A 15546-nucleotide genomic window follows, 5' to 3' on the forward strand; every position below is an offset into this window, starting at 1 on the left:
AATTCTCCACAGAGCACCTTTCCAGTGCTGTGTTTCACAGTCCTGTAGCTGGGTGTTGATAACACACCAGTGTTTTGGCTACTGCTGAACTGTGCTTTCCCAACATTTCTCTGCCCCAAGAGCATGCTGAGGGGTGGGCCACATCTTGGGAAGGGACACAGCCAGGACCGCTGACCCAAACTGGCCAAAGCAGTATTCCAATGTCAGCTCAGATAGAAGAACCCTGTGAAAGAGGAAGTGTGTGGGGGGGATTCCTCCATGGTGCCTATCCTTCACAGCATATGTATAGTTATATGTAGTGCCCTGCTACCCAGGTTTTGGCAGATCTTTTGGACCAAAGATCGTCTGCTGATGGGAAGCAGAGAAAAACATCTCTCTTCTCTTTTGCCACCACGAGTGGCCTTTGCTCTTTGCCTGTGCTTAGCATTATTAAATTGCTTCTACCTTATTACTGGCTTTTGTTGTATTTTTCCCTCTCCCCTGACCATCTAAGAAGGGGAGGATAGAGTGATAGAGCCAAGGCCAAACCACCACAGTCTGCAACTAGTAACTTCAGATAAAAATGTGGCAAAGCTTTTGATTTAGGATAACTAATAATTATGGACTAATTGCTGATAGGAGGAAGTAGCTCATGTTTATCTAGAATAAAAGTTCATCCATCTGGACACATTTAAACCATGATTCTGCCAGGTAACTTGAACAAGACTACATGCTTTATCAGTGGGTGAAAAAAAATGATAAATTATTCAAGTTGGATGTGTTAATATCTGGAAAGATTAGCATTCACTACACTTTGCAACTGTATTTTATTGCAAATAGATTCCATCTAGACTCTGGTTTTACCAGTCATCAAGCCTGAGCAAAGAGCTGGGGAAAAGCTAATTTCAGCAGAGGAACCAAATCAGCAGTATCAACACATTGCTGTGCCTGCAGAGAGCAAAGTCCATATATGTTTGCTCTAGACAGCTGTGGGAATTAACAATAACTGCAATGACTTGCAGTCTGTGCTCTTTCAGCCTAACAAGCCAAGCTGATGGTAACTTACACATCCATAACCTTTTACTGTAGCTGCCATCATCCTAACTCCCACCCTCTTGTGCTTCAGGTTCCCAAAAGGACCAAACCCCCTACAGCTCCCTCAAAACGACCTCCAGTAAACAAGTGATGGGACAGGGGTTTCAAGTATTCAGCCTAGGTCTAGCTTTGCTTCCAGCAGGTGATTAATAATAAGCACAGATACATTTTTGTCCACATGTACAGGAAAGCTCCAGAGCACAAAATTTTGTAACTGTGGGAGTGGAAATGGACAGATCCAACTGTGCCTTAAGAGTTAATGCCTTACAAGAAAATGCAAAACAGAAGCAAAATTAATTACAGGAGTGGAATGCTTGGAATCCAAACAAGGTGACTGCATTTAAGCCTTTGGTTAACAGCAAACCAGAAAGCTAATAGGCAAGGAACCAAATTCTCCCTCAACACACCTGCACATCAGAAGCCTGGGTATTTTCTACCTAAAGTGCTTCAAATCTTTGCATGCTAGAAAAAGTTCTTCTGACCAAAGGACAAGATTTGTCAGGAATTGGGTTTGATCTCACTGTTGCACTCCTCTGAATGGTGTTGCTAATTAAACAAGCCAATACAGGCACTACTAAACAGTGCACCTTGGCACAGGAGCACCTACTTCACTGTACCTTCTGCTATTTAACCTTGGCTTTGGTACACCAGCCAACTTCAAGACCAAGTTGAGTACACTATGTGAAACTGAGTATTGAGGTAGTAAATTTAAATTAGAACTAGCAAAGCAATTTTGCATGGAGTAGAAGAGAGGTAAGCAAACAAAAACAAGTGTGAAATGAAGGTTTCAGCATTAATCTTGAAAGCCTTGGAAGGAGTAGGAAGGTTTAAGTTCCTGAAGTATGGGGGTGAGGGGAACAGACAGCAGGGCAAGAATTAAAGTGCACTGCAGTTGCAAGATTAGGCCAGAGCAAGGAAAGAAATGGGTTATGCTAGACTTCCAGTTTATGTAATTCGTCTTTTACATGTCTTATTGGCATCAAAGTCTGGAAAATTACAGTGATTTACAGAACTGAAGGACTGACCCACAAGGTACCTCAGCAATAATGTTTCCAGTCTGTCTGTTAAGTGACCACGAAAGCACAAACTGCTTAAAATTCGCCTTGGCTATTTCCATTAATGTTGGATCATACTAGGTTAACAGGAAAAACAAGTGTGGTATTTGGACACATGTAGACACTTATTAAGATACAGTTAAACTTTCAAGAACTCAGATGGGCACCTTCCATTGCACAGCAAGTTAGGATGAGTATCTCATATTGCCTTGCATTTTTCAGACACCAATTTTGTCACTTCTAATTACTTTCCACTATGTTTTTCTTGACTGAAGAGGTTGTAGTCATGTTTATTTTCACAGTTCCTAATAGCAAAAAAAAATCAAATAAGCTATTTCAAGAAGTGTCACATAGGTTGGCTTTGAGTCCTTAATCAAATGACTTAATTACGTGCTTCAGATTGTCTCTTTCCTTTTACTATATTTTTCTAACCTTTATACAAAAAAACCCCAAACAAAACAACCAACCAAAACCCACCTTGTTTCACAAACTTTGATAGAAAACAAGGAACATTATATTAAAAGATATTAAGTGCCTTTTTAAAATAGAACATTTATAAAAAACAAAGGAAGCCCTGCTGCCTCTGAGAGACATATATATATATTTTTCCCCCCATAATTAAACAAGAAGGTATACTTTATAGCATTATAAATCTCTTTCTACAGCTGACCTGCCTAAAAAGACAGGTGTATGAGGCAGCATGTAACATCCCATTTCACACATTCACAGAAGGTACCTGTTGATTGATATACCAGAATACTTTTTTCCAAAACTGACCTAGTTTTCTCTCCAAAACAAAGCCTTTGCCAGTTATACTTTTCTGACATGAAGATGGAAGATTCAGGAAGAAGTATGCCATTTTTAGAGACTAGAGTAATAAAATACTGAATCCACATTATTTTTCAATTTTTTAGTTTGCTGCAGAGAAACTTAAAAGCTGGAAAAGTGAAGAACGTATTTGTGAACGCACAAAATCAGCTTCTATGAGCCTGAGGACACTGAATAAATATTCAATTCAAAATCCTGACATCAGAAATGTGTTAAGAGTGAATGCAATGGAAGAGGGCAGAATGAAGGTTGCTTGGTCAGCCCTATTTCAGACAGCTTGAGAATCTTGATCTGTTACAACTTGTTTGTTTACACAAAACCTCTGCCATACTACAAATGGAAATTATTCAGTGCATCTGTCTATCCAGCTATCCTAGAGCTTAATTGAAGCAAACTGTGTAACCTCTATACAAAACCAACTACCTGCCATGTTTGTGGAATTCATCATCTTGGTAATCCTCACAGAACAGCAGCAAGGCAGAATTGGAAGAATAACTTTGTTTTACAATTGGAAAAGCAAATTAACCAAAAAAAAAATACCAGAAGCATGTGGTAATTCTGGATGTTCAGTTTAAGACCTTGAACAACATTTTGTAGATAATGTGCCATCCTAAACTTTTGAAATACAGCTGCCACCAGCAGCAGCTGCAAGAGGCTAGGACTTCTGTACAGCAGATTATCTCCACTTACGCAGTCAGAAGAAAAAGAAGCACCTTTTGTACCAAGTTTTTTATGGCAGCCACAGCATGCCAAGCCTACCAGAAGACTTTTATAGCAGAAGCACGCATAGACCAAGCTCTTCAGGTCAACATTTTACTGTTTTAACCTTTTCTTCTTCTCTCAGGTCATAATTTGATGGTTATTTTTACCTTAGTGATGATCAAAATAGAGCTCCCACATGAAGAAATGACTTGTCATCATGTAACCAAAGCCAAAACATTTGCATTCAAGATTAGAAACCTTTTCTGTCAGGGAAAAAACCCACCTATTTTTTCCGCTGTTTTATACATAAATACAAAGCGTGTAGCCTTTGTTAGGAGGCAAAAGAAATAAAGTACTTTCTACACAAGAAGCTTTACTATACTGTGCTGTTAATAGCACTGCTTCACAAGAGGTGGAATTCTTAAATTTCCACAAGCCATCTCAATGCTGAGCTCTTATTTCTAGTACAGACCACAAAAACTACTGTTACACATACCACTTAAAGGTAAAATAGAGAAGGAAGTGCTAGCTGATTTTATGGAGGGGCATCCAGCTGTGTATCCACCAGCACAGTCATGCTGGTGTGACAGTATGTGTTGAAAATACTGTAGATTTCTCACTTCTTTATTGTCATGAATTGTAAGTAGTGTAGGGCTTGAAATGTGGTAGTACCTATCACGATGACAAAAGAACTTCTCAGAACATCTTCCAGACATATCAGAAGGGTTTGAGTTGATTACTACATGAACACATACATGGAAAGTTTCTCTTCCATATTTCAGTCATCACAAGTTAGTACCAGTGGCAACTTAAAGTTTTTGCCTATTACTTAAGGAAAACACAACAGCCAGTGGCTGTTTTGCAAAAAACAGTGACCCTTCCCTGCAAGCAAGTCTCTACTAAATGTGCAAGACTGATGCCATTAACCTGCTGAAACAAGCTCAACAGTCACTTAAGTCACATAGGTAGTCTGAAAAACTAGCAAACTGCTTTCATCTGGGGTCCTGAAAGCCTGGCTACCTTCTACTCATCACTTCCACAACTAGATTAATTCTCTCCACCCATGGCCTCATCTATCACTTCAGTTAATGCTTTAGATTCAAACGGTGATTGGATTTGCCAGCTCAGCATCACTGTAATTACCTCTCAAAGCAATGCACTGTTTCATCAATTCTATTCTAACTTTACTTGTCCTAAGAAGAAATCCAATATGCACTAGTCTAGAGTCATTAATGCTCTGGTGCTTCTGTGCTTTCTGAATTTTCTTTTAACAACCTCCACATTAAAAGGGAAAAAAAAAAGTTATTAAAAATATATCATGACCTAACCAAATATTAAGTAACAGCCAACATGAAAGAGAAACCCAATTAATGTAAGAAGGTGAGACACAGAATATGCTAATGGCATATAAAATGTGAACGGAACAAAATAATTCTAGAGTTATTCAACAAAAGACATTACATAATGACTACAATTTAGGGAAGTCTTAGTTTAACTTATAAAGAAAAGCAATTAGGTTTTATCATAAAAATGCTTGCAAAACCACAGAAGTTCTCAGAAAAGCTGTGCTGTTTATGATATTTTAGAATAGGTATGAAGCACTGTATTTCAGTTTCTCATAGTTCTACTACAAAAACCAAGATGTGAACTTCTGACCAATTAGCTGAACTATTACATTACAAAAACAGAACACCAAATTAATTCAGTTTCTCTATAATAGCAGTTTAGTGACACACAATACATGTAGTGCAAAATTCACCTATTTCAGTAACTGGCTTTAACTTACACTGACAATAAGCTTCAGAGGAGGGGGGGAAAAAAACCCAAACCAACAGAAAAACTAAGTTTGCAATTCATAGTGTTCATTTTAGAGCACTGATTCCCAATTACGAACAATTTGTATTAGGACAGCTGATGAGAACACTGCCTCTGGCTGTACTCCTCCCTGCCCCTGTGTCAGACAACTGAGCTGCCCACCAAGCAGACCCTAAGCAACTGCAATAGGCCTAACACTGCCCACACAAGGTTCAGTTTTCCTTAATTTTTCAGGATTGTGAACAGTCTAGAACTCAGTCTGCACAGTACAGAAAAAGGGAAATCTTTTCATCCATCCAAGTGCAAGTCATTTCCCGCTTCTAAGGCAAAGCCTGCAGTGGAGACCCTTTGTCCAGCTTCACATCTGGTTCAGCTTTAGTAGATCAAGTGCTGGGGAGTAGGGGGGGATTTTTTAATTTTTTTAAACGTTTGGGGTTTTTTAAAGAATCACTTAGGGGATTCCCACTGGAGCATTTCTCACTGAAATATTAGAAACTGACTTTTGGATTTAATGAAAATCTTCCATCAGTGAGAATGTACTGTTTATTTTAACATAACTGACACAATAGCATGAAAATAGATGAATAATCAGAGATAAAAACGTTAGCTTTCTTTTCCTCCAGAGAGTATGTTTCCAATAAAGAATTTATCCTCTGTAGCTCCTTTTTTTTTTTAATCAATAACATGTTTTTAGCTGCTCGCCACATTCTTCTTAATGCACCCCAGAACACCATTGACCTTCTTGACTACAAGGGCACATCACTGTCCCATGAATAACTTACTGCCCACCAGGGCTCCAAGGTCCTTCCTCCATGGAGCTGCTTTCCAGCAGGTCAACCCCTAACCTGTACCGGTGCATGGTGTTGTTACTCCCCAGGTGCAGGACTCTACATTTAATCTTGTCAAATCTCATTAGGTTCCCCTTTGCCCAACTCTCCAGTCTGTCCAGGTCTCACTGAACACCTGTACAGCATTCTGGTATATCAGCTAACCCTCCCAGTTTGGTATCACCAGCAAACATGCTGAGGGTACACTCAGAATCACTGAATCACCCAGGTTGGAAAAGACCTCAGAGATCATCAAGTCCAACCTATTACCTAATACCTAACACCTCCTGACAACTAAACCATGGCTCCAAGTGCCACATCCAATCTTTTTTTGAACACCTCTAGGGATGGTGACTCCACCACCTCCCTGGGCAGCCCATTCCACTGGCCAATTACTCTTTCTGTGAAGAACTTTCTCCTCACCTTGAGCCTAAACTTCCCCTGGTGCAGCTTGAGACTGTGTCCTCCTGTTCTGCCACTGGTTGCCTGGGAGAAGAGATCAACCCCCACCTGGCTACAACCTCCTTTCAGGCAGTTGTAGACAGCAATAAGGTCTTCCCCGAGCCTCCTCTTCTCCAGGCTAAACAATCCCAGGTCCCTCAACCTCTCCTCATAGGGCTTGTGCTCAAGGCCTCTCCCCAGCCTCGTTGCCCTTCTCTGGACACGTTCAAGTATCTCAATGTCCTTCTTAAATTGAGGAGCCCAGAAGTGGACACAGTACTCAAGGTGTGGTCTAACCAGAGATGAGTACAGGGGCAGAATGACTTCCCTGCTCCTGCTGGCCACACTATTTCTGATGCAGGCCAGGATGCCATTGGCCTTCTTGGCCACCTGGGCACACTGCTGGCTCATGTTCAGCCAGCTGTCAAATCCCCTCATCCAGGTCACTGATGAAGAAAATTTCACAAGTATGAAAATGATTAAACCCCATTAAATCTGACTTTTAAAATTGTTATACTGACTCCTGTATACTACTAAATTTACTTGCTTACATGTTGCTTTCTAGACTCAGGCAGTTTTGACAAACATGTAGCACCAGCAGACGTCCCAACTGCCTGTCTGCCTGCTTGGCATCAGGGAAGTGGCATGACATGCCACTCCTCGGGTGTGGTGTTGTACCAGGTCAGGGCACATATGACTGTGGCCAATTTAAACACATCCTGATTCAATGACAGTACTCTGGGAAATTTTAATTTTACCTAATATGAGGTTGAGGTTAACTTGCAGAGATTTCTGAAGGGAAGACACTTTGTAAAATGTGTGCTGACATCTTTGTACCACTTAAGTCACAAGTCATAAAATGAGCTAGAAAGCTTAAGAAATGAAATGTATACTTCCTGCATGACAAGTGAGGATCTCTAACAAATACTCAGCAAAGCAGTTCTATCAGGCCCTTGTGACTTCTCTTTTCCAATCACTGGAACAAGAACGACAAGTAAGAGCATAGGTTCTCATCTGGAATCAAGTCAGCATAACAGGCACATTAAAAACTGTTGTCAAGTTTTAAAAGCCTTTCAAGATTTCTTGGGTTAGAGTTGGAGAAGGCAGTTAAGGGAAAAGTAATTTTTTTCCACACACCATCGAAAAAAAGCACCCCCAACCCCTTTATGGAGTCAAAATGGATACAATACTTTTTTTGCAACATCTGGGAGATGAGCACTCATGCTTAAGCTCAGTCTGGCACAGGGTTACAAAACCAAAGAGCAACATAACTTGCTTCCTATATAGCACAAAGTTATTTTATTTTTACTTCACGGATCCCTAATTATCAGCACGAAGTGGACCACAGCCTTTTGGATTATTTATTGTAGTAAAAAAAATCTACCATATTAACTATTCTAATGGCAAGCATAAGCAAACCATAAAACTTCACTTGGCAGAAGTTTATGAGAAACTCTAAGCCAGACCTTTATGAAATACACTACTCCCTACAAAGTGACACTTACAACACTACCCTATCATTACATCAGCCTGAAAATATGTTTTACACACCAAACAGATTACATTAATTTGGCCTCACCTGGTGAGGGAAAAACAATGAGCAATTAAATCTACTTTGATCCTTGAAAATATATTCAGGTTGCCCAGAAAAATAAGACTTGACTGAAGGTACAATTTTCTGCTCCTAATCCATGGGTCTTAAAGAAAAGCTTTCTATATAATCCTCAACAGTGAGACTTACTGTGCTTGGGCTTCCTTGCTGGGAAGGAAAATGACAGAAGTCTGTTTCTCTGGTTGGAAGGAAAGTCTGGGGGTGACAGAAGATCAAGAGAGGTATGAGACAGATTTAGACAGAGAAAACCTGGAATTTTCCAGCTTGGCCATCACTCCTAACAATGTTCAACGTTGGACATCAAGGACAGCAAAGCTTGCATCAAGTGTTCAGGTACAGGCAGGAGGGCCACGAGGCTGTGCTAAGTCTCAAGGACAACCAGAGCTTCCAGGTCATTTGACTGAGCTTTGGCTATGCAAGGGGAGCTCTGCAGCTGTATTCTATATTGAAAGCCAGCATCTGAGTCTGGCTGTCCTTCACAATGTTCAGAGCAAATTTTCATTAAAGCATGGGCAACACCAAGGAACATCATTACTCAAAAATGCTCATGACCTCTTAGTCAGAGTTGTACACTATTGCAGGATGAGCATGATGTGATATAATTTCAAAAGCAAGGGTAGATTCTGCCTCTTGACCTCATGAACAAAAAAGGGGGGTGTATCACACCCATCAGCAAAATATGCCCTCCCTCCTTTCTTCAAGTACTGCCAACAATCCACACCACAAGTCAAGCCACATCCTTTAACGTCCAGACCCAGATGGTGGTCAGATGCTAGGTAGGAAAAACATTCATCTGTGGTGACATGACAGCCCATGCTACCTATACATGCCCTCCAATGGTGAAGATAAAACGTGCTGCTGAGCTGTGCTTCCTCCTGTGCAGAAAAAACACCCACAACAACAAAAGCAAAACAAAACAAACAAAAAAAGAAGATGTAGTGCTCCAGAGACAACTGTCAGAAGTAAAGACACATGCACCCTGAAGAAGGACGTTTACAAAATGTGGCTTCCTCTAAAGATTCAGAATCATAAATACAAGTAGGTTAAAACTTAGATCTGAATGGTTTGAGGTATAAAACTACTTCAAGATACATCATTTACATTTGTTGGATTCTGCTTTGTCATGACAGGAGCTTTGAGAAATGAAGATATAACCATTTACTTGTCAGATTGGCACCTCCACCTTAAACATGTCCCTTTCACTTGAACTTGGGCACCTTAAACAGCCACAGACCTTCTGAAGGCCCATGTGCTGAGGTACATGGCAGTTGCTGTGTTGCCATGCACTGACAGGGCTGGGATTTGTGCTTAACGTTTTCCAGTATCATTTTACACATATAGGAGTAGTATGAAGTAGTCACCCTCTATATTTTGCTCCCCAGGATAGGTATTGGGCACAGGCAGGGTGAGAGACAAACACACAGCTATCAAGCAGATAGCTCCATGGCCAGTTACGAGAAGTAAGAGAGATGAAATTCCAGTACTGGTAGCAGCAGCCACAAAAATGACCACCAAAGCAAAGACAAGAATTCCCCAGAATGAGGAAGTGCCCCTCCTTGAAATGCACAGCATGTGCCTCATGATTTTGAATGCACCTCTGCGTGCGTGTGTGTGTGTGTGCGTGTGTGTGTGTGTGTGTGTGTGTGTGTGTTAAAAGTCATCAACTTGGAAACACTAACAGAATACTGAGAGTTTAGTATTAGGAAAGAGTCCCTTTACTTTTCAGCTCCTTTCTCTTCCTATCTCACAATCCACTTAGACTAAGATATATATGTTTTATACACATAAACATACGGTCACATATGTATGAATACCCACACACAACATTTGAACTACCAACTACTGCTGCATAAGAAATAAGTAATTTTGTTTGGTTTTTTTTTTTTTAATATGACTAAATTTCAAAAGTATTTCTGTCTCCAGTACAGGTAGTTTAAATGAAGTTGGAAAGCTGAAGAGGCAGCAAGAAATAAGACTGAGTCATTGCGACAGAGCTACAAATTGCTTGGCTCTTCATCTGCAGTTGAAGTACAAGTGCCCCATAAAAGGACTTTTCCATTTTTCTTTTGCATGCATTTCTATGGAAAGGGAAGCAAAAAATAATCAGTATTTGCTTGGAACTTCAGAACTGGATTCACATGCAATTACAGCTCCTATTCCTAGAGGATACAAAATTTATGAAGTTATTCCTGAACTCATCTCTTCAGATATTAAAGTGCTTTATGAGGAACAGAACAGACTAGAATAGTAAATTAAATGTTCAGTGACAAACATGAATAAAAAGAGAAATAAATGGGAATCATCTTACAAACAGAACTACTCCTTATCTACCCCATGAGATCTTTCATTTAAAATATTTCAGGAATCTTTGATTGAATACATGATAAAAAGTTTTATATGTGTGTATGCTATATAGAGCTATGTATAACAAGATACATAGTCAGGGAGTAGGTATATGAGATATATGTGTGTATCTGTCTTGTGTGTATGGGTTTTTCTTTATACATGTATATATATGATGAAAAAAGTTAATTTGTCTCAATTAAAACAAGATCTGCACTCATATCTTATTCTAGGAGAACATACTCCATTAGAAATCTAAAAGAAATAGAGAGAAGTGACACAGCAACAATTGAAAAGCTGGTTTACAAATCCCACTGAAGGGGTTATAAATTGTGACACTGACAGCTGTTAGAAGTACAAGCTGGAAAAAAGGCTGAAGGTGTCAAGGTGGAAGATGCAAGGTTGCTTGATGCAGGTTTCTGTCATCAAACGGTTCTGACGATTCACTCCCACTTACAAGAAAATTGGAAATCACAATAGGGAAATACTTGTTTTAGTTAAATGCATTCCACTACTCACAAAAAACTCTTTCACTACAACTCTTATTAATGCTTTGTCAGGAAAGATTTACATCATAGAATGGTAGGGGTTCAAAGGTATCTCTGGAAATATGTAGTCCAAACCCCTTCCAAAGCAAGATCACCTAGGGCGTGCCACAAAGGAACAGGTCCAGCAGGTATTTAAAGTCTCTAGAGGAGACTCCACAACCTCTCTGGGCAGCCTGTTCCAGTGCTCCATCACTATCACAGTAAAGAAGTTTTTCCCTCATATTGAGGTGGAATTTCCTGTGTTCCCGCTTGTACCTGTTGCCCCTTGTCCTATTACAAGGAACCACTGAAGAGAGACTGGCTCCTCCTTCTTGACATCAACCTTTCAGATGTTTATAAACATTAGTAAGATCCCTCTCATTCTTCTCTGATGCCCACAATGACATGGTTTCTAATTTTTCACAGTCTTAATGCCATCTCTTTGCACCGAATTGTAACAATTTAATCTTTGCTTTTCATCTCTACACTGTTCCTGGACTTGTTTCCATCTGGATGATTAAAAAGTCCAAACATAACACAATGCAGAACTATTATTTGTCTGCATTATGCACTTCATTCAGTCCCCATTTATTTTCAGGGTTCTTCCTGAAATCACATGTAACCTGCCCCAAGTTTTGGATTTGTATATTATTTATAAAGTTGCAGTATCATCACCTAAGAAGTAGAAACACTGCATTAACACAGTAGGAAGTGCTGGAAGTCTAGGTAGTGTGAACAGAATGTGAATGCACATCTTAGTTTTATGAAGAAAGTCATCTTAGAGCTATTTGAATACAGTTGCAAGGATATAACCTTGTACTCTGTTCTCACATCTGCTGTCTAACACAAAGAAGTGATATGAAAAGGCTTTGACAGCACCAGACCACTCAGTTACACCACAGCCATAGCCCATATTGGCTCAAAATTATCTTATGTGCACAGAGGATGTTGAAGAGTAAAGGCAAGCGTGGTATTTTCCCATCCACCACTGTCTTGCAAATGAAACCTCCATGCTCCACTTTAACAGCAGTGTATTAATGGATGTATCCAAGGCTAGATATTAAAACATTTTCTTTTAGATCACATTTAGAAAGTAATTGTCAGCAGAAAAATATTCTTGGCATAATAATGGCACATAAATAATGCTTATTATGGGTGAAGATATTTCAAAACCTCCAGTGGTTGAGTATCTGCTGCAGTACCCCAAACTGCACATGATGCATCTTAAGATTACAGCATTTATCATTTAGAGGCTGAAAAGTATGCATTTAAGCATTTTTTTATAAATACAGCAAAACTTCTCACCGAAGAAAAGATGAAGGCATCAAAAGCACAGTAGCTGTATTAATAATAAACTTTCCTGCAGAAAGTTAAAAAATGAGTAGAACATTGATCTTTTCAACCACTGTAGGTGCAAGTTCACATAACAAGGAACTCTTCCACACTGAGGATTTTTAGACAGATTTTTGGCAACTTCAGTAAAATGTGAATAACAAGTTGAAGGGTAGAATGTCACTCTTACCTTCCATCTGCATAGTCTGCATCTGCACCTCCCCACCAGACATCTGAATCATCATCCTCAGCATCAGCTGAATCAAGGTTGTCACTCTCCTCTGCTAATGGGCAGCAAACAAACTCCACACCACGAAACTTGTCGATTCCACAGGGAAGCAGCATGCCATAATCATGCAGATTCATACTCTTCTCACTACAAGACTACAGAAAATAGAAAAGAAACAATATTGTCACACAGGAAGTTTGAAAAAAATGTCCTAGATCTTCAGAAAACATATAGGGCTGCATACTGCTGTGGGAGAAGATGCAGCTGGTGAACTGCATGATGTCTGAATTTCAAAACAATTTAGAGGGTCATGTGTATACTGTAGGCAGCTCACTGTGTCTGTATGACCACTGTAAACAACAAGGTCTCTCCTTCCCCTGCCCTATAGTCTTTCCCAGTATAGAAGGACTTGTCTTCTCCCATATATGAGACAACTCCATATTCTCTTGCCTGAAATCCTCACAGGCACTGCCTTGGAAACAGAAAACTTGAAGGCAGAACAATAATTTTATGTATTAATCCTGATCCTGATATACTAATGCTATTGTTCATGACACAATAGAATGATATTTAAAATACCTGACATACTGGAAACACCGTATCTGGTCTGACACCTCTGCCAGTACAGTACCTTCTAGCCTTGTTTGGGAAATATGTCAGTCATGCATAGTTATACTTCAGGGATACAGTGATGTAGGACAGTAAAAAAAGGAAGATGATGGAAGCCATTCCAAGTTTGTAAGTACTTAAAATGGACTAGAATTTGTCTGCATGAAGGTTGATGCCTTAAACACTTCCATTTGAGGGGCAACAGTTTGTTTCAAGCAAGAACTGAAAATGTGGAAAGCTGCTGAGCCTATTTCCATTTTTCCTCTCCAGAAGATGGGATAATATACAAGTAAACTAAGAGGTTCTGATCAAATTAGGTAGCCAGAAATCTTCTTGAAACCCGAGTTTTTATTCCTACAACCTGTCCACATAAGGACCAATGGTTCAAAATGCACCAGGAACTACAACATTAGGTTTATTTCTGTTTCAATAAAACACCAATAAATTGTAGTAATTCTGTGCTTGACTGCAAAATGCCTTTGACTAATCTACTGTGTCTTATCTGCTTTCCTACCCTTTAATGATGAATTTTACATACTGCAGTCTTTGAGGCCTCTTTGACTTCTGTGAAGCACCTGGCATACCAATATCCACACCAAGGACAATGATAAAGGCAAAGCTTCGGCATTAGCGATCAATCTTTAGTTCCAGAGCCGCACTAACACAGGAAGCAGGAGGAGGCATAAAATATGGGGGGGAGGGTGTGTGTGTGTGCAAATGGATGTAAGGCAAAAAAACAGTGCTATGAAACAAGCTCAATGTTCAAAGGTCAACATTAAGTATACAATAGTGGATTCTAACGTGCTCACCAGTGACTCCCATTTCCTACCCAGTAAAGCAGAGCAACAAGCGATTCACTCAAACATTACATACTTGGGTTTGTTTTCCATGTCGCTGCTATATTTAAACTTATCTTCAGAAGCCTGATACAGCTCTAAAGAAAAAGGGCAGGAAATTTTAAGAGAGATGAACATACCTCTTTAGCAACGGTATGCCAGTGCAGGTGAGTTTCACACACATCCATCCTCTCCTGGTGAAGGAACTTGCACTTGTCTGGTACCAGAAGGGCATCACTCACAAACTCACCCACTGAAAGAAAAAATAAAGACGACAAAATGTTGATTTTACTTCCAGCATCTCCATCCTGCTAAATCTTTAGTTAGGCATAAGGCAGTTTTCATGAATGAGTGAGAGGGTCTAATGCAGACGATAGAACAGTTTCTAAATGGTGCTTCCATTATCACCACCTTAAAACTTTCAGTTTGAAGGTAGCTCCTGTCTTTGATCTCAGATGCGTATTATGAAAACTTTAGCATAATATGCTAAGTTCCATATATCCAGTATGAAATGTGCAGGACTCATTGAAGAAGTGTGTGATGCAACATTAAGTCAGAAGTTGGTGGGTTCAGATCTGGGAAGGGGAGTGCAGCGACAGAAGAGACAGTTACATTTTCCATCTGAGTAGCAGCAGGGAGAAGGTTTAAATTGTTTTGAAATGCTTAGCATTTCGACATAAAACAAATCTGACACCAACTCATTGTTTCAAGCAGCTCTACTGAATTACAGCACTAACAGTAACACAGTCCATTTTGTTACTTTTTTAGAGGTAGCCTCTTTATTGCAATCTCATTTCATCAGCCAGATGAATTCAAGTCAGCCCAGAAGGTTGTTGAGCGAGCGGAGCTCATCAGCCAAGGAACAAGGTGATTCATGGATCACCTGAGTATCTAGTAAGATTGAAGTGAGGGAAAAAGGCTTTTTACCAAGGACATAATTGAGCAATGAGATTGTGCTGTTTGCAGCTGTAGAACAAAAATTCACACACTGATGTAATGAGCAATGGTCATAGCTTCAGTATTGACAATTAATAAAATCTCAGTTGACAATTAACACGATTTATTATAGTAAAATTACTGCAAATCTGTATGATACTGGCATTGCAATTAAATATCCCCCAAGCCCCTCAAAGATATTGTCTTGATTAAGACAGCCTGGATTTTGAGTCTGATGTTGGGTGCCAGAAATAAGACTGTCCTGGTTTAACACAGTCTGCTCCCACAAGCCCCACCCCACACACAGATGGAAGGGAAAGTAACACAAAAAACCCTCTGGGCTGAGATAAAGAGTTTAATGAGATAATACAATGCACAAT

General features: G+C 39.7%; 1 protein-coding gene across 7 annotated transcripts in view; it reads right to left on the reverse strand.

The window, feature by feature from the left end:
* The window catches only part of APP (amyloid beta precursor protein), a 226603-nt gene that overhangs the window by 103273 nt on the left and 107784 nt on the right, over positions 1-15546 (reverse strand). For all 7 annotated transcript variants that reach the window (XM_054399752.1, XM_054399773.1, XM_054399759.1 and 4 more), the window contains 2 exons: positions 14371-14483; positions 12747-12940 (listed from right to left, as the gene is read on the reverse strand). In XM_054399752.1, coding sequence (XP_054255727.1) covers positions 12747-12940; positions 14371-14483 — 307 coding nt within the window. The remainder of the gene's footprint in view (positions 1-12746; positions 12941-14370; positions 14484-15546) is intronic.

This window comes from Indicator indicator, chromosome 1, assembly GCF_027791375.1.
Source record: "Indicator indicator isolate 239-I01 chromosome 1, UM_Iind_1.1, whole genome shotgun sequence".
In the NCBI taxonomy this organism is placed as follows: Eukaryota; Metazoa; Chordata; class Aves; order Piciformes; family Indicatoridae; genus Indicator; species Indicator indicator.